Source organism: Tympanuchus pallidicinctus, unplaced genomic scaffold (assembly GCF_026119805.1).
Source record: "Tympanuchus pallidicinctus isolate F22 unplaced genomic scaffold, pur_lepc_1.0 scaffold4, whole genome shotgun sequence".
NCBI classification, from domain to species: Eukaryota; Metazoa; Chordata; class Aves; order Galliformes; family Phasianidae; genus Tympanuchus; species Tympanuchus pallidicinctus.
In genome coordinates this window covers 45,413,597-45,433,259 of record NW_026294758.1, presented here as the reverse complement: position 1 = coordinate 45,433,259, position 19,663 = coordinate 45,413,597, and the positions used below count along the sequence as shown (strand labels likewise).

The window sequence follows — 19,663 nt, the reverse complement described above, 5'->3', positions numbered from 1 at the left end:
TGCAGGCCAGGATGTCATTGGCCATCTTGGCCACCTGGGCATACTGTCAGCTCATGTTCAACCAACACTCCCAACTCCCTTTCCTCTTCACAGTCATCCACCACTCTTTCCAAGCCTATAGTGCTGCATGGGGTTATTGCAGCCAAAGTGCAGGACTCAGCACTTGGCCTTGTTGAACCTCATCCCAGAATTCAACTTATCTAGATCCCTGTGAAGGGCCTCCCTACCCTCAGGCAAATAGACTCTACCTCCCAACTTGGTGTCATCTGCAAACTTACTAGGGTACACTCAATCTCTTCACCTAGGTCATCAATAAAGATATTAAACAAGATGGGTGCCAGTACCAACTCCTGCGGGACACCACTTATAGCAGGTCACCAGCTAGACTTAACTCCATTAACCACTACTTGTTGGACACGGCCCTCTAGCCAGTTACTTACCCAAAGAAGGGTATACCTGTCCAGGCCATGGGCAGCCAGTTTCCCAAGAAGAATACTGTTAGAGACTATGTCAAAGGCTTTGCCAAAGTTTAGGTAGACTACATCAACAGCCTTTCCCTCATCTACCAGGCTGGTCATCTAGCCATAGAAGGAGATGAGATTGGTCAAGCACGACCTGCATTTCATGAACCTGTGCTGGCTGGGCCCGATTCCTTGGTCCCCACACACATGCCATGTGATCTCACCCAAGATGATTTGCTGAATAACTTTCTCTGGTACCAAGGTCAGGCTGATAGGCCTGTAGTTCCCTGTATCCTCCTTACACCCCTTCTTGTAGATGGGAATCATATCGGCAAGCCTCCAATCCTCTTGGACCTCTCCAGATAACCAGGAGCACTGGTATATGGTCAAGAACGGTTCGGCAATCATTTCCGTCAGCTCCCTCAGCGTCCCAGAATGAAGCCTGTCCAGTTCCACGGACTTGTGACAGTCCAGATGCAGGAGGGTCTCTCTGTCTCCACCAGAATCATAGCATATAGCATGCATAGCATCCCTGATTTCCATATCAGGGCATAAAGTGCCCTGGACTTATCAGAGGATAACTGATCTGCCTATTAAAGGCAGATATAAAGAAGGCGTTGAGGACCTTAGCCTTTTCCTTATCCTCAGTGATCACATTCCCCGCTGTATCAAGAATAGAAATTCTCCCTGGTTCTTTTCTTACTGTTATCTTACTGATATTTTTATAAAATGATTTATTCTCTTTTACAGCAGTGGCCAATCTGAGTTCCAGTTGGGCTTTTGTCCTCCTAACTTCCTCCCTGCATACATTCGCAAATTCCTTGTAATCTCCTAAGTAGCCTGTCCTTTCTTCCAGAGGACATAGACTCTCTTTTTCTTCTGGAGTCTCAACAATAGTTCTCAGATTATCCATATCAATCTTCTTCCCCTATGGCTTGCCTTATGACATTCAGGGACAGCCTGTTCTTGTGCCTTTAGGATTTCCATCTTGAGGAGTGTCCAGGCTTCCTGAACCCCTTTACTTAAGGAGTAACTCCCAAGGGACCCATGGTACAAGCATCCTGAACAGGTCAAAGTCCACCGTCTTGAAGTTCAAGATAGCAGTTTTGCTAATCTCCTTTCTGATATCTCCCAGAATAGAGAATTCTACAATTTCATGGTTGCTCTGCCCAAGACAGTCCCCAGCCTTCACATCTCCCAGCAGTCATTCTCTGTTAGTAAAGAGCAGTTCTAGCAGGGCACCACCCCTTGTAGGCTCTTCTACCAGTTGCATAAGGAAGCTATCTTCAACACACTCTAGAAACCTCTTGGGCTGCTTCCTCTGTGCTGTATTATACTGCCAACATGTATCAGGGAAATTGAAGTCTCCCACGAGAACAGGTGCTGGCAATCACACAACTTCCACAAGCTGCTCATAGAATGCCTCATCCATCTCTTCATTTTAATTATAAAAGACCCCCACCCCTACAGGCCTTCCCCCTGATCCTTACCCACAGACACTCAGATTTATCATTCCCAACCCCAAGCTCTTCAACATAAAAACAGTCTTTAATAAAAAGGACTACACCACCACCCTTCTTTCCTCATCTATCCCTTCTGAAGAGCTTGTAGCCATCCATCAAAGCATCAAAGACTCCAGTCATGGGAGTGGTCCCACCATGTTTCAGTAATAGCAACTACGTCATAGTTAGCCTGCCACACAATAGCTTCTAACTCCTCCCGCTTGCTGCCCATGCTGTGTGTATTAGCGTAGACTCATTTCAGCCGAGTCCTCTGCCTAACCCTCTAACAGCTCAAGCACTGTTCCCCTGGGCTCATATCTTGTGAGGCCTCTTTTGTCCCCTTCCCCTGTCATAGCCAGTTTAAAACTCTTTCGATATGCCCTGCTAGCTTCTGCATTAGGATTTGTTGCCCCCTTTGAAATATGTGGGTTCCATGATGAACAGGACAGGGGCCGAGTAAACTGCCCCATGATCAAAAAACTCAAAGTTTCTGGCTCAACACCAGCCTCTGAGCCAATTATTCATTCCTTATGCTTTCAAAGTCCACTCCGTGTCCCTCAGTGCCCCTGAAGGTATAGAACAAAAAATCACCTGAGTTCCCGCTCCTTGAACTAAACGCTCCAAACCCCTGAAATCTTTTTTTCATATCTCATAGCTTCTCTGATCAGTTTTATCACTTCCAACCTGAACTATGAGTAAAGGAAAATAATCATTGGACCTATCCAGCTTAGAGAATTTCTTGCATATGTCACTAACCCAGGCTCCACGAAGGCAGCACAATTCATGATGCTCAGGTCCAGTCTGCATATGGGGCCCTCCATTCCTCTGAGAAGGGAGTCACCCACCACAACCACCCTTCCTGATAGAGGCAGTCTGAAGGCATGGGGGTGACCACCTTGCCTTAGGCTCCATCGTAGGCAGATCTTCCATTGCCTCCCCACTTACCTTCCTTTCAATTTCTAGTGTCTGAAACCTGATGAGGTGCTGAAATATGTTGCCCAGAGAAGTTGTTGATGCCATATCCCAAAAGACATTCAAAGCCAGATTGGATTGAGTCTTGACCAGGAGTTTTTAGAACTTGATGATCTTTAAGATCATTTGTAGGCCAAACCATCCTATGATCCCTGGGCAGACTGTTTCAATACAGAATCACTGTGAAGAAATTCCTAACATTCAATCTAAATTTCTATTTCTGCAGCTAGCAGTAATTTCTCAGATGTTATCAGTTGTTGCCTGATAAGAGACCCCCACTATTTTCACCATTAATGTATTTTCAGAAAAATGTAGGGAGCAATGACGTCCCCTTCTGTTTCCTATTCTGAGGACTAAACAAACCCAGATATCTCAGATACTCCTCATGACACTTATCTTCCAGTTCTCTGCCATCCCTGTTGCTCTTCTCTGCACTTTCAAGCAATTTAATGGGCTTCTTGTAGTGAACACAGTATTAGAGGTGTGGTCTCACCAGTGCCAGAGGCCTATCACTCCACTAGAGCTGCTGACTGCTCAAACCAGGATGCCATTTGCCTTTGTGTACACATAGGCATACTGCTGGCTCATATTCAATCAGCTACTGTCCAGAAAGCATCCCCAGGTCCTTTTGTACCAGTAAAATTCCTTGCTGCTCTTCCCCAAGCCTATACTGCTGCATCAGTACATCCTCAAGCAGATTGGCAATCCTGCCAAACTTGGTACCTTCTGTGAACTTGAGAGTGCACTTGATTCTCTCACACAGATCATTGATAAAAATGTAAATAAATAAATAAATAAATAAATGGCCTTGTAATGAGCTGTGGGGGAATGCCAGTGGTGAGTGCCCAGCAAATGGAATGAACTCTTTGAGACCCACCGCCTAGCCAATTCCTCAAGTAGTCAATTGTACGTTTCTTCAAACCATAAGTAACCAGTTTCTCCAGGAAAATACTGTGCAAGACTATGACTGACATAAACAATACCAACACTCTCTCATCTATGAAGTGAGTTATCTTGTCACTGAAAGTGATGAGGCTAGTCAGGAAGACTTGACTTTCAGAAACCCATGCTGTCTGCTATTGTTTTGTATGTGTCGTGAGATGGAGCTCAAGATGAAGTGTTCCGTGACCTTCCTGGGTACTCAGGTCAGACTGACAGGACTGTAATTTCCTGAATCTTTCTTCCTGACCTTCTTGCAGATGGGCATCACATTCATCAATCTTCAGCCAACTAGGACTCCCCTGGTTAGTCAGGACTGCTGATAAATTATTGAAAGATGCCTGGTGAGTGCTTCTGACAGCTTCTTCAGTGCGCGTGGATAAATTCCACCTGGTCCTACAGACTTGTGAATATTCAAAACAGAAAGGAGTTAACTTACACTTTCCCACTGTATTTTAAGGACTTCATTTTTCTTCATATTTCTTCCTCTCACCATCTTACAAATTAACGGTCTGAGTATCCTGTGAACAATTGTCCTTTCTAAGAAAGACTGAGGAAAATTTTTCCGAGGAAAACTTTTTGTTTTCCTCATTGTTCACACTGTGTTGCCCCTCACATCCAATAAAAGATGGAGTCTCCTTATTTCTCCTTTTGTTACTGATGTATTTATCAAAGCATCTTTTGCTACACTAGCCAAATTGTGTTCCACCTGGGCTTTGTATCTTCTAGTTTTCTTCCTACAAAATTTGACAGCAGCTCTGTAGTCCTTCAGTTGCCTGCCCCTTCTTCCAAAGCTCCTAGCTCCCTTTTGATTCCTGAATTCCTGACTTTGTACATGATGAAGCTTCTCTGTAACTCAAAAGTCCTGAATTCACCAAAAGAAAAAGTGTGATCAAATAAAAATATCATTAAGCTAGAAACCATATGTACAAGTTACCATGACACCTAAATGGGATCTAAAATATCAGCTAGATATAGCAATAGTAACATTACCTCTTTCATAACTGGCTTTCATTTGCAACTCTGAGAAGAGCTTTACAACCATAAATAACAGCTTCAATCCATAAGTTTGGAATAGTACAATTTAGATCGTACCATATTGCCATACCAGAAGACTGGACTGGATCCTGACACTAAACTTCCTGGTTTATTGATCCTATCAATAATAGAATAGATTTCTAGTATTACTCAGCTTGTCACAAGGGTGAAAAGATTTCCATTCTTCAAAGAAATGTCATTTGTGGTGTCAAATGATGACACAATATTATATTTTCCAGATTCATTTTTTTCTGAGCACACTCTGCCAGTAGTATGGAGAATAGTGTAAAATCTTCTCATCAGCAGCCTTACAATATGAGGAAGAAACAGGTAAAGGCAAAGGAAGAAGGTCAAATGTTAAACTGCAGTGCAAAATGCAATTTAACATTTGTTCTATGCTTAGCAAACACTCCACTAATGAACCAGACCTTTATTAGAGTTCATATCACTGGTGATTAAGCTTTCTCTGACAACTCATTTCACCTCCTGCACTTTTACATTACACTTCACAATAGGAAAAAGAATAAAATATTAATGCCAACAAAGATCAGACACTTTGTGTGCTTTATTGAAACTTAACGTCTGTAATGTCTTCTAATTTGAGTAACTTGAACTTTGTTTCAGTCCCCAGAGGCTAATTCAAATATAAACACAAAATATTCTGGCAACCAAAACTTCTTAAACTACTAAATTAATCGCATACTACTAATAAGATCGTTTCCTTAAAAAAGGAGAGGAAGACAATGAAAATACACAGTACCTCATCTAGTTCCATTTCATCTGGACTTTCCCATGGTTTGATAAATTTTCCACGAGATCTCTTCAAAGGCACAATAACTATGTAATAGCCTCTGTAAAAGAAAGAGTGGGACAAAAGTGAGGCTGAAGGAAAAGGAAAATAAATTGATGGAGTATGTTTGGTCAGAGCGGCTCATAAAAACTGCCAGGCACACTGAGAAATATTCCAGCCTTCCAAACATATTTGTAAATATTCACGTTGAAAACAAATTTTGGTATAAAATATTTAACAAAAAATACTACTAATTACCTGCCTTTTCATTTGAACATAGAAATATGTGTAGGAAAATTTAATTACAGTGTCCAAAAATGACTGCATATTTGACTGCAGGTTATTATTTTGTTTGAAATACAAGACCCATGGGGCACTTGTGCCCTACCACCACTAATGTGGAAACAAACAAAAGCACGAACATAAAGGAATTCAAACCCCTAAAATGAAACATTATCGCATTTTTTCCACTTTCATGTAAAATTTGAATAGTATGGTAACATAACGTTACCATAACAAAATAAAACTACATATCATAAATTCACGCATTCCACACACAATCTCTTCACTTTTGAGTATTAACTGCCATCAGCTTTTCTTACTTAAGTATTCTTTTCACAGTCATAGATGTATGTTCTCTTTACAGCTAGGATTCACATATCCTCCCACATATTTTCCACTCCAAAGTTTTTCTGAAAATATTTTGCTTCCTCTGCACTCCTTCCTCCACTTCTGCCTATTTCTCCACCAAAAATTTCATATGTGACTAAAGAAATAGTAGAATCACAACAGCATGAAATCCAGGATGGTATAATATGCTATTCAAGACTTCAAGCACTCATTACCTCAGAGAAGGAAAGAAGTTGTTTCCAGTAATCAGATCATTAAGAACGTGTCTCTTGGTCTTGGAAAACAGTGTTTTCTATTCCTGCCTCCTTCCTCCTTTCATTTATTTATTTTTTAGTAAGTAAAGGAGGAGTCTAAAGAAAAAGACTTGTCTTACAATTAATCAAAACTTTGCCCTGTCTAAAACAACTTAGCTCGTTCATTTTAATGCTCTCTTCTTAACTAAAGCAATTTCCTTTAAAATAAATCTAACAACAATCTGTATTATTAGCTACTGTTCTAAATGCTTAAGTTCCTAACACTCAATAGCGTTAAGAAATTTGAGAAATTTATTTTTAGAAATGCAATGCTCTAACAGATGTAGATGTATAACTACATTTCTGAAATTATCTGATTGAGAGATATGACAGGACCCTAAGTAGGAATCTGTCAAGATTTCTTGTGGAGTAACAAGAGAAGTAAAAATGTTATAAATAAATATAAAATTTTAAAAGAAGTTTAATTGGGCTCTAAAATGCTTCCTCTTTAACGCAAAAAATTGCAAATGACATAAATAGCTCTTCCTTGTTGATATTTCCTCTCCCCCTCACCCCACAGGTTGTGACTTTTGTCTTCACATCTGATTTTGAGAAAATTTTTCCAGGATCTGCCTCCCAAGATGCCTTCTGTCACCATCACAGATTGCTTGCCTGCTCCAAAGTCAGGATACCAAAGGATTCAATTTCTTCAACAGTTTCTATTTAATTATTCCCTTTCCCCCAAAATTGGTTTTTATCAAACTGATGAGAAATAAACTATAAGAAGAATTTCTCAGAAATGACAAGAAGACAAACCAAACTGTAATTTAGGAGTAGACATACTGGACTCAGTGGCTGAAGTAATATTCTTCTAAACTTAATCAGGCCTGAAGAAATATTAGTAGACAGCATTTTGGAGTACTTTGAACTAAAATATCTTGTACCAATTAATAAATGGGTGCTGTTCTTAATCAGTGTCTGCAGGTCACACTTGCAGTATGCAGATGTTTTATAGTAACTCTGGGGGGTAGGAATGAAAACTGTGAAATGCTTAGGAATGTGGAAGTAGCAAACCTGTCCGTGCTGAGAATTTTCTGAAAAAAAAAAAAAACAGAGTGCCTTTTCGAAATGAATAACCTATGGAATTTCTACGTGTTGCTAATCCAAGGCTGTAGCTCTAGAAACCAGATTAAAGGATTGAAAATTCTATTTCATAATTAAAAATTTAAGGCAAATAAGTAACCTAGATTTCTCTTAATTCATGCCAGTATCAGAAGTAGTCCAATTGGCCAGTTCTAATGTAAATGCAGAAAAAGAAACAATATCTTGGGGGAATTATACAACTCCCTGCCTATAAACATATATTTTTCTTGAAGTGTTTCCAAAGTAGAATTTATTCATATTAACATCTTGAGCAACAGAGAAAGAGAAAGAAAAAGAAAAAGAAAAAGAGAAAGAGAAAAAAGAAAAAGAGAAAAAGAGAAAAAGAAAAAGAAAAAAGAAAAACATTTTTGCTTTGATGTTTCCGTTGTGAGATCCATCTGACCAAGCACATTGTGGTCTCTGCTTAAGTTTCTACTCTGTATCATCATCAAACACTAAGATAATGAAAATTACTTCTGTTCTCTTCAGTAAGTTTTAAAGACTCTTAAAACACTATTCTCAATCTCATTCATTGATCTATCTCAATTTCATATAATCTATCATCTCATCTATAATCCTTTAGGGCAAATAATTAACTGTTTCATCTTCAATGTAATTAGTATCATTGAAACATTCTCAGTGTAGGATGAATATAACCACTAGTATATAATGTACCCATAGAGGAAAAAGATCAGCAATTGTGCAATAGTTACAGTGGGGTTTGTTTTTTAAATAAAGTTGTTCTTCCCCTACAAGATCCCTATAATTTCATATATTCTAGCAAACATTGGATGTCTAAACATGACAGAATTTTCCTTTCAATATTTAGGTGCATCGGTATGCTATTCCTAGGACACATCACTATTTTTTTGTTTGCTTTTCTATATTAAGCTATATTACATATAAGAAAGACCATTGACTCATTCCACTGCTATCTCCTTCTATTGTCTGACCAACAACACTGCAAGTTGTTCCTCTGCGAATGCTCTGCCTCATAAATCTTTTTTGACTCAGTCTTCCTTAGCTGCATTTGTTACTGACCAAACCTTACTCAATCTAATACGAATGGCTACATTTTTCAGGTTTTCATCCTTTTACTTCTCAAAGTCATTTATTTCAGGATTTCACCTGCCTCAAAATTCTCACTCAGTAATGAAAAGGGAGAGCAACATTCTGAAGAGCTGCCAGTTGGAATGCACTAAAGAGAAGGCAAGTGAAATCTCCAACAATTTTTAATGATTTTCTCATTTTCTTCCCCATGTCCTTTACATTACAGATGGGATCTTTACAGACCAGCAATAACAGCAACACCCACTGATTGTACAGTGCTTCGTGTTTTCTTGCCAAATCTTCTTTGTCTTCTCTGATACCTGTTCACACAGTTCTGTCAGCTCTTAAGTCCTATTTCTTCTAAATCTCCCAGCACCTTCTCTCCCCAAATGCAACCAACCTCTACAAACTCTGTCAAATCATTCAGCCAAGTCTGCTGGTTTTTTTTTGGTTTGTTTGTTTGTTTGTTTGTTTTTTAAACAGACTAGAGGAGAGGATCTGAATTTTTTGTCTTAAAAACAAACAAACAAACAAACTTCATAATGAAATCACTTGAAATAACCTAAGTGCAATAACAGCCCTTCATAGTTCCACACAATTCTGGAATAAGATCTAGTATTTCGTGTGCAGGTGCACAAACCTACACAGATAGATTACCCATTCTGTACATGAGGATACATTTTTCTAAACACAGCTGGCTTCATTACTATTTGGAATTAACAGAGAAAAAGAAAAAACTGTCTAAGAAAAAACTAGAAACTAGAATATATTTTTTATATTTTTTGCCACTTATATATCCAACCAGAATTTACTACATACTCAGCTAAGTGATAAACTAATATTCACTGTTAGTCCAAATACTTCTAGTTCAGATAGCTGAACTTCATACTCTTAGGGGGATGAAAGCTCTGGTACACCATTATATGTCCAGTTTTTCTTAGCAGAATAGTAATAATTATCAATGCCATCAAGTCACTCACTTTATATTCTCGTTTGATGGTACTTCTGGAAGTTCCACAGTTATCATGCCATCTAAGTTCGTTTTTCCAATGAAGACTGGCTTGGTGCGAAGCACATCTGGTGCAGTCTTTGCTGTCACTCTGTGCTGAAGACCTCCAGCACTGTTCCCTCTGTTTGTCAGCACAAATGAATACGATGTCTCTGGCTTCAAGTTAGTGATCAGTTTTTGAGTGGCACGTCCATCAACCTCCATCACCATTTTGCCGTCATCATAAAGGATCTAAGTTAATGTATAAGTCCAGTGAAATTTTTGTTACTAAGGGAAGGCAACTGATATCTCAATTAATTCAGGAATTTGCCTCGCTATAAATTTAAAATGACACTCAGAGTGGCAGTTTAAGTTCTAGGATACTACTAAATTCACTACAGCAGTTAAATGTTCTTTGTATGCAGGAAAAAATGCACTATATTAATGTAGAGTAAGCACTGCTGAAGTCCAATTTCACTTACTCAGGTAGCAGTAGCTTTGCTTAAATCAACTATTTATATCAAGGCACACTTTTCTTAAAGTACCTTTCTTTACTTCAGTCATACTTCATATTCAGAAAGGTTTTAGCATCTTTTAGTTCATAAAGTACTGTTCTTTACTGGCCACTTCCTGAGATGACAAGTCATGAATAGTCACATAGAAGTGATGAAGGCCAAACTGAGATCTGGATCTAGTCTCTTTATCTTAATGCCATACTCAGTGGAGTAACAGAGTTCAAAAATAAGTTGTTACGATTTTGAGGAGATGAAAAGTCAAAAGGAATTCATGGTCATAAAAATAGTGAAAAGAAAACTATTCTCTTTTCATTGTTCAGTCTAAAATATAGATTGCAATGAACCACAAATTAGCAAGATGCTCATACCATGCATAACAAGTACCACCAATCTGACTTGGAAACATTACCACAAGAAGTTCATAGAGCCAAAGGACTTAATTTAACAGCTTGGGTCAATGTTGCTGATTAGTTTGCATTCTTCAATATTATAATACAAAAAAAAAAAAACACCAAAAACCAATACACATAATTCAGTAAAGTACTTAAGTGGTTGAATGTTAGCTTCTAATTTCCCTATTTACTTTCTATCAAATAAAAAGCAACTTACTTTGAAAGGCAAAGCTGAGTTGTAGTTTTCTGGAATCTCCCAAGACAGTAAAACTGAAGTCTTCATTACTGCTTTAACATGAAAATTTTTTGCAAACACTGCTGGAAAAAAAGGAAATTTTGTATGTAAACAATATCTTGGAGTTTAGATTTTGTCATATTTCCACAGCTACCTCGACGTATTAGCTTTCCATTTGGGTCAAAAAAACAAAATTAATTCAGTTCTCCTACCTGTTCACGTACATGTAAATATTACTTTCTAAGTCATTCTCACTCTTATCTAATGATAATCCAACATGTACCTTCTCCTTACCTGTAAAAACTGTGAAGATGTTAGCCAGAACTTGTTTGGCAAAGGACAACTGAATTCTAAGGCATCCAAAACATATTAAGATTTACATACTTTACCTTTTGTGTTTGTTGAACCTATTTTTATGAATGGGCCGGTCAGTAGTTTTATCTACAGCTTCAAAAACACTGATATCCAAAGACTGATACTCCTTTAAAGGTCAACGCCATAAGCAGACAAATCCTACCTTGATCCACGGGTAGTGTCCTGAACTGGACACTTGGACTATATGGACCAGGCCCTTTGCTTGTGTGGGCACGTACTTTTACATCATATGTGGTATCTGGTTTTAAGCCAGAAAGTGTCATAGTGGTATCAGCAGGAACAACAGGGAGTTCTACTGGCTGGTAAGCAACATTGATATCTCTGTACAAGATGGTGTATTTGGTGATAATGCCATTTCTCTCTGCCAAGAGTGGCATCTGCCAAGTTAATTGAACTGACGTAGAAGTAGAGCTTTCTGAGTGGAGATTCTGAGGAAATCCACTGGGTACTTCTTCAGGAACAGAAATCTCTTTAACCATCTCCTCCCCAAAGCCCACTTTATTTCTAGCTGACAGCCTGAAGACATAAGAAGCTCCTTTGTGAATGTCTGTAGCTGTGAAGTGATCTTCCTTTTCTGAGAACTCCATGGTTGTAAATGTATCCACATCCTTGCGACCAAATTTCAGGCGGTAACCCTGCAGCGGGCCAAAGGTGTCCACAGGAGGGTGCCACTGAATTAGAGCTGTATTCATCTGTGTGTGGCTAATCACAAGACGAGGTTTGCCTGGAACTGTAGCAGAAGGTTATTTAAAGATGATAAATAGAAACAGAACTGCACATAAAGTTATTGAGGCTAGCTTTAACGGGAATATGGATAATTTTCTCTTTCCTCATTCTTCCTTTCACAAATAGTGACCTTTGAAAGAAATAATGTCTGCCTCCTGCACCACTGAGTCATATAGTATAGTGAACTATGATAATAAAGTCATCTACTGTTCATTGTATCCTTCACTTATCATTCTAAATACTGTACTGTTCCTTTATAAATATAGAGAACATTAAGAGGCACAGGAGTTAGAAACATCAATCAAGAAGTAAAACTTCAAACAAACATCTTCTTATGAATGTCTCTGTCCTTATTTAAAAAATACAACTGTATTGCAATAAGCAGTAATTTAAATAATCCAAGGTACATATCTGTCATTCCTGTAGCAGCAGTAATAACAATAGGGAAATTAAAAGTCTGTTAATCTGTCTAACAGCGTTCTTACCACTAAAAGGTAAAATGCTGTAGGAAGAAAGTCAAATTTTTGTGCACTTGAACTGGGTTTCTTCTGGAGAAGAGCAACTATACAGGAAACTCTTTTATGCTTGCACACCAGATAGGTTCAAATCTGTAACTGAGGCCTAAGAGGTCAAACTGTTGATTCATCTTTTAAAAAGGTTCAGACAATAAATGCAGTGGGCCCATTCAATTTAGAGGACTAAATTTGCTCTTTGCTGATGTGTGACACGGTATTCTACAGCTCATATGGTATCACTTTATTTCATTAACTGTTTGTGTTCTGCTATATAATTATGAACAAACAAACAATTATTTATATTTGTTTTCATATGTATATATTAATGAAATATTTCTATTTTAAAAATATGTTTCTATTACAATTAAATATTTGATGATGGAGCAAATCCATTAGTATACAGATATTTCTTGTTCACTGAGTGCCAATATCTAACAGGTCAAGAAATACGAGTGGTTTTTAGTAGTACTGCCACGATAATAGTGTTCCATGATGACTAATGATTTTAAAGAACATTTGAATCTTTCTCATGTGAATGCAATTGTTGCACCACGAGTTCTGATTCCCACATTAGACATTAAAACTTTTTTTTGAGAGTGTAATTATTTTTAAGAGTCTGATTTGCTTGAATGTCAGAGAACTAATGTCAGAACTTCTGACTTCCACTCCAAAATTTATTAGGAGCAAGGACAGAAGAATGGCATAGCATGGCTTGAGAAAAATATCTTTCCTCATTATATCTAAAATTGATGCTGACATTGCTTCTACTTGATCTTGAATTCTAGCTAGTTTTTTACAAATTTTCCAAATACCCTTCCTTTTAAATGCCTAACCCACCTGCAGATACACTCCTAGAAATTTTTCACTTCCATTAAATAAAACTCTGTCCAGTTCTACTATATTTTATTATGAGCCTTCATTGAACAAAGGAAAGGCTATGAAGGATGTTAATAGGCTATATTTGTCTCTGCAGTAGAACTATTATTGAAACTACTGCAGTATACAAAAGAGAACAAGAGTCCACATATAGAATATCTCGTTCAGCTTTCTATAAGAAACAATACTGAAAGTTGAGATTTATTAATGTGATACATTGCCTTTATTTCCTCTCCCCACAGTGGTGGATCTTAAAGTTAATTTTTACTTTGATAGTATGTATAGATAAAGAAATTAATGCTTGCTCAGAAGATACAAAGAACATTAAAACGCACGCTATGATTTAAGTAGTAAATAACAATGTACACATTTTTGAAAATTTTAATATGAAGCCTATATGATTCTGAGAAGTATATGATCTTTATCATAGAATTGATAGACAGAACTCTGAGAATGACATGAACTTGTTGAAATGAGACCAGAGGAGGGTTATGAAGATGATCAGATGGCTAGAGCAGGCTGAGAGTTAGGATTATTCAGCCTGGTGAAAAGAAGGCTGCTCTTGTAGCAATCTTCCAGTAGTTAAAGGGTACCCACAAGAAAGCAGGAGAGGGGCTTTTTGCACGGCCATGTAGTGATAGGACAATGTGTAGAGAGTAGATTTAGATTAGATATAAGAATTATATTCATCACTCTGGTGATGGGAAGCACTGGAACACATTGCCCAGACAATTTGTAGATTCCTCAGTACTGTAGATGTTTAAGGCCAGGTTGAATGGGAGTCTGAACAAACAAATCTGGAGGAAGGCGTCCCTGTTCAGGGCAGCAGAATGGGAACAGATCTTTATGGTTCCTTCCAACTCAAATTATTCTATGATTAAGAAAGAAAATATTTTGATCTCTTTTTTTTATTCCTTGATAACATGCAGTTAGTATCTTCTTTAAGTAGAAACATTTGTGAATGTCTTGTGAGAAAAATGCAGGATTCTGTACAATCTTACTTATAAAAGTGTCATGAAATTGCCTTGTCTTGAAATTTCTTCGGATTACAATCCCTGAATTTGCAAAAAATTCTAAATGAAGTTAATGTCCATTAAAAATATATTTTCAGACTTACTGAAGTAAACCTTCATAACTATGTAGCAAGTTGCCACCCAAATCACAGTCATATCCATCCATCCATATCACTGTTATTACATTAGCTTGTTGTGACAGCATAGTACTGCCATTAGAGGAATATTCAAGCTGCCTTTCATAAAGTAAGATAATAGCTTGTTTCCATTAGCTGCTATGCTCTATGCCAACTGTCTCCATGAATATTTCCTCCTCTTTCACACACACACACACACACACACACACACACAAATGAGGCAGAAAAAGGAACTGTGATCTTTTTGAAACACTGATATTTTACAGATCACAGAATCACAGAATTGTAGGGGTTGAAAGGGACCTCTAGAGATCATCGAGACCAACCCCCATGCCAAAGCAGGTTCCCTACACCAGGTCGCACAGGTAGGCATCCAGGCGAGACTTGAATATCTCCAAAGGAGACTCCACCACCTCCCTGGGCAGCCTGTTCCAGTGCTCCGTCACCCTCACCGTAAAGAAGTTCTTGCGCACATTTATGCGGAACTTCCTATGCTGCAGCTTATGTCCATTTCCCCTTGTCCTGTCTCCACGTGCCACTGAAAAGAGACTGGCCTCACCACTATGGCCCCCACACCTCAGATATTTATAAACGTGGATTAGATCCCCTCTCAGTTGTCTTTTCTCAAGGCTAAATAGACCCAGTTCACTCAGCCTTTCTTCATAGGAGAGATGCCCCAGGCCCTTCACCATTTTTGTGGCTCTCCTCTGGACTCTTTCCATGTCTTTAGTCCGTCTTTTTTGTACTGGGGAGCCCAGAACTGGACACAGTACTCGGGATGAGGCCTTACCAGGGCAGAGTAGAGGAGAAGGATCACCTCCCTTGACGTGCTGGACACGCTCTTTTTAGAATTTATTTTCTTTTTCAAGACTGTTGTGCAGTATAGAGAGCAAATTTTACATAATGGGCAAGAAGTTGCATTATGAGACTCAAATTTAAAGTTTGAATTAATTGTCCAGGAAAAAACTGTGTGATATCACTGATAAGTAAGTCATATCTTCTTTGTTGTCATTATCTTGTAAATAATATCAAATTTTCACTAATAATTTTAGATTTCCTAGTATGTTCAGTAATATTTTTTCTTTCATTCAGTTTTTAATACCATGACAAGAAAATGAATAGAAGATAAAAACACACTTTGCAATGAAAATATTAAGAGCTCTCTTAACTTTACTAATAACTGCAGTTACCATAATGTAGATATTTACATTCAGTGACTTTTTCCTGTCTAATAATGAAAATTTATATTACTGATCAGGATCAGATGAATAGTTAGTTTTTATCTGAATAACTGCTTTTAAGTCTTGAATAATAAGCTTGTCCGGTAAACATTTAAACACATATTCACCTTTCATATATACTATATATTTATACATCTGCACATGATTTATACTTTTAAAACTAGACTAGAAAGTTAGACCCGTCACATTTTTATTTTAATATGTAAACATATAATTTTTAGGGAAAAAAAAAAGAAGTAAAAATAAAATGGAATCTGAAAAAGGAGATTTTACTTCAAGTCCACAAGCCCCGATATTAATGCATTATTCCTTCTGTGTGATGAATTATCACAGAAAGCAAGTGAGCTAGAAATTCTTTGACTGTATGTAATATTTCACTTTTCAATTATCTACGTTTGAATTTTCAATACAATGTGGGATCAACCACAGCAGGTTGTAACAACAAAGATGCTGATATAAACTAGAAGATAGGAAGGAGAAAAACGGTAACTAGCTTTTACTTCAGAAACAAGAAATAGGGATTACTTATCCACAAGGTGAAACAAATGGCAAGAACAGTGTAACATGACTGACATTTAAAAGTATGTCTGATTCTTGGTTTCCAGTCACTTAGTGTTCCATGGAATTTCAGGATTTGTTTAATTTTCTAAAGAAACATCAGAGATCTTACAAGAATGAACCATGAATTATCAATGAGAGGAAAATACATAGGAGTTTCAAGTTCTACAGGCGGTTTTGCAAAGCCTATACTTATGTCTATAAAGTCATGGTTAAGGTAACCGTGTTTATGTAAATTTGATACTGAATTTTAAGATTTTGGATTAAGTGCTACTTTTACTCAATCAAGTTCACATGAAATTGGGAAGTATGCATCATTATTTTCAGACCACAAGAATTCAGGAAGGAGGAGGTTTGAGTGGAAGCTTGGCACATATCAAGAGTAATGACCGGGTGTTCCAATCTGAGATGCAACTAGACTTCAAGATAGAGATTTTTTCAAGACAGATGATAAAACTGGACATAGATGTTGCTTGGATTAGTACAACATACATTTTTAAAAATGAATTTAAAGCACAAGTCACACAGTATAAAATGCAAATACACACTTCACATATTAGTATGGGCAATACTTCACTACTTAGATGCAATACAAAGAGCTCCATGTGGTTGTAATGGAATAATTCTACTAGAAAATCCACCAGATTGACACCCACAAGCTGTGAACAAAAACAGGTGACCACCACGTTAATGCTGTAGTAGCATCATTAGTCTAATCTGCTCCACAGCAAAATATTTCAATTAAAAAAAAAAAATAGTTCTTTACAAAAGAAATTCTGTCCATTCCACTTCTGGCAAATGAACAAGCTGAACCTAGCATACGGCTGAATATTTGCCACCTGTGATCAAATGCACTGTCCACAGTTGCATGATGTATTTTACCACTGTTTATTTCTCACATTGATTCTGTCTTCAGGGGTTTTCATTTATTTTCTAATTCTCTGTCTTATTAATCACATTCTTCTGAGGAAGGGAGCTACTGGCACTCAGGTTCTTTCCATGTCTTACTGATAGGCATGGCATTGCTTTCCTTACACAGATCAGGAAAGTCCTCCAAAGATTTTTCAAATACCCTTCTCAGCTCTGCATCTCTCATTTTTTTTTTCTCCAGGAAACCACCAATCAGAACAGAACAACTGCTAGAAAGCACAAATGCCACTTTTTGTCTGCTTCCTGAACTGAGAAAAAGGAGTAGGAGGACACCAGTTATGTTTTCATATAAATAAATCAGAGGTCAACTACTGAAAGAGGAAAACCTATATCTTATAAACACTTTCTACACTACAGGAAACATTCAAACCACAGTATAAAAAATAAATAAATAAGGCAAGCATAAGGATTTGCTCAGAGATTTATTAGTATATTACCTGCACCAGTAGTAGATACAAGTTTTGGCTTGCTGCGTGCTCCATCACCTTTTGTTGTGTAGGCTGTCACAGTAAAGGAGTATGTAGTGTCAGGCTGAAGTCCAGAAATTATCATTTCCTAAGAAGAAATTAAACAAGAAAAAAGTATTAAAAATTGATTGATTTCTAGGAGTGTACTGAATCTTTAAGACAATTTCTATATGATGTGCACAGCACATGCTTTGGTGCTACTGTAAGTACAAGCAAGCATTTGAGAATGTCAACAGACTGTTATGTGTAAAATAGTGCAATAATTCCCTTCCTTAAAAAATTAAAGCACACTTTTAAATAGGATGCTCCAGGTAGTTTAAGACGCAAGGTTAGTGTCTAAATGGTGTGAACAGCGAATAAGCCCTTATGAAATACATTGCCAGAGGAACCTTACTGATATTGTCAAGTGTGTACATATGTAGAAACAAAACACATTTTAACTCAGACATTTAAAGGACAGCACTGACATAGTTATAAAGTGCCTACAGAATAAGTACATTGCAGTTGTATCCATATCCATGTGGTTCAGCTGTGTAAGAAAACCTCTCTAGTCTCATAGCACTTTATTTTCAGTCTATATTGCTGGTTGGAATGTACATCTAAAGATCTCAAAGGGCTTGAGAAATAATTCAGTCTTAAAGTCTAGAAGAGCTAACTAAAACACCATAATAGGATCACTGACTAAATATGACAAATAAGAAAAAGCAGCTATAAAACAAACAACTTTTTGGCTAGTACATGCACGCACACACACATACGATGGTGACTTCAAGGCCAGCCATCTGAGATGAATGTTACAAAGGCATGCAAAGGAAGTTGAGACTCAATACTCACAATGTAAATAATTTCATATATAAATATAAAAGGACAGTATTTACAAGTAACTAAAAGGTCATAAATTCTTGACTCATCTGCTTCCAGTCTGTGACCATTAGATTACTCCTGTGCATTTTCACATGCTGAATGTATTTATGTTAAATTTCACTGCTTTCAGAGAGATGGTATATGTATTTATGAAACATAAGACTTAATATAAAGAATTATGGATCAAACTAACCACAGGACATGGATTTTTCCAGATACTGGCTATGAGCTCAGTATAGAGGTGGAAAGAACTTGGCATTTTATTTGCCATCCTTTATTAACAATGCAGGAATAACAAGCTAATGTGCAGTAGGAACAAGGAAGAAAAAAAAAAAAATAAAAAAAAAATCACACCAACAGAAATCAAATAACAGACCAAAAGAGCAACAATAACAACAAACACACCAATCCACCGCCAAAACCCTGCTCCTTAGAATCTATCTCAGAATGGAAGTGAGCCTAAAATCCAAAATCATTAATACACATTTTTCTTCTGCCAGAGGGACTCTCAAAATGATATTAGCAGGATAAAATTGCAAAATAAAATAATAATAGTAATTTAAAAAAAAAATCACCTTTTTTAAACAGTGATGAAGCTATCATCCTCATTTAAAACAAGCTGTACTTCATGGTGTAACAGAGATACGACTGCATGTAGTGCTGTCATTTAGAAGTCTGACTTGGACAGAGCAAACATGCAGAATATAGGTATAAACAATGCAGGGCTTTTGACATTAATGCTAGCATGCCTAATGCAGTTACTGAATTATCCAAAAAGAAGTTCAACTAACTTCAACCTTTAGCTACAAAAGTTACACTTCAAAATAATAGAGAAGCTTTCAATTATTTGCAATTCCAAACCAATCTGGCTTTATTATTCTAACAGCATTTTTTAAGTAGGAAATTGTGAAGCAAGGTTAGTAACAGCCTAAAAATAAGAAAACACAAACCATTTATGTGAATTTCAAGATCATGCTAATTCTCTGAACAAACAACAAAAAATCCCCACTCCTCTTGCTGAGGGGAAAAAAGAAGTGCCATACAGGAAAAAATCCGAATGTTGGTGCATGCAT

At 37.3% G+C, this 19,663-nt stretch overlaps 1 protein-coding gene across 17 annotated transcripts in view; it reads right to left on the bottom strand.

Annotated features, from left to right (window-relative positions):
• PTPRD (protein tyrosine phosphatase receptor type D) overlaps window positions 1-19,663 on the bottom strand; it is a 1,183,295-nt gene that overhangs the window by 102,247 nt on the left and 1,061,385 nt on the right. For 7 of the 17 annotated variants that reach the window (XM_052700441.1, XM_052700448.1, XM_052700445.1 and 4 more), the window contains 5 exons: window positions 17,697-17,814; window positions 11,406-11,993; window positions 10,871-10,968; window positions 9,739-9,998; window positions 5,673-5,763 (listed from right to left, as the gene is read on the bottom strand). In XM_052700441.1, coding sequence (XP_052556401.1) covers window positions 5,673-5,763; window positions 9,739-9,998; window positions 10,871-10,968; window positions 11,406-11,993; window positions 17,697-17,814 — 1,155 coding nt within the window. Of the gene's footprint in view, window positions 1-5,672; window positions 5,764-9,738; window positions 9,999-10,870; window positions 10,972-11,405; window positions 11,994-17,696; window positions 17,815-19,663 lie in introns of all 17 variants that reach the window. The other 10 variants (XM_052700439.1, XM_052700447.1, XM_052700444.1 and 7 more) reach the window with 2 other exon arrangements.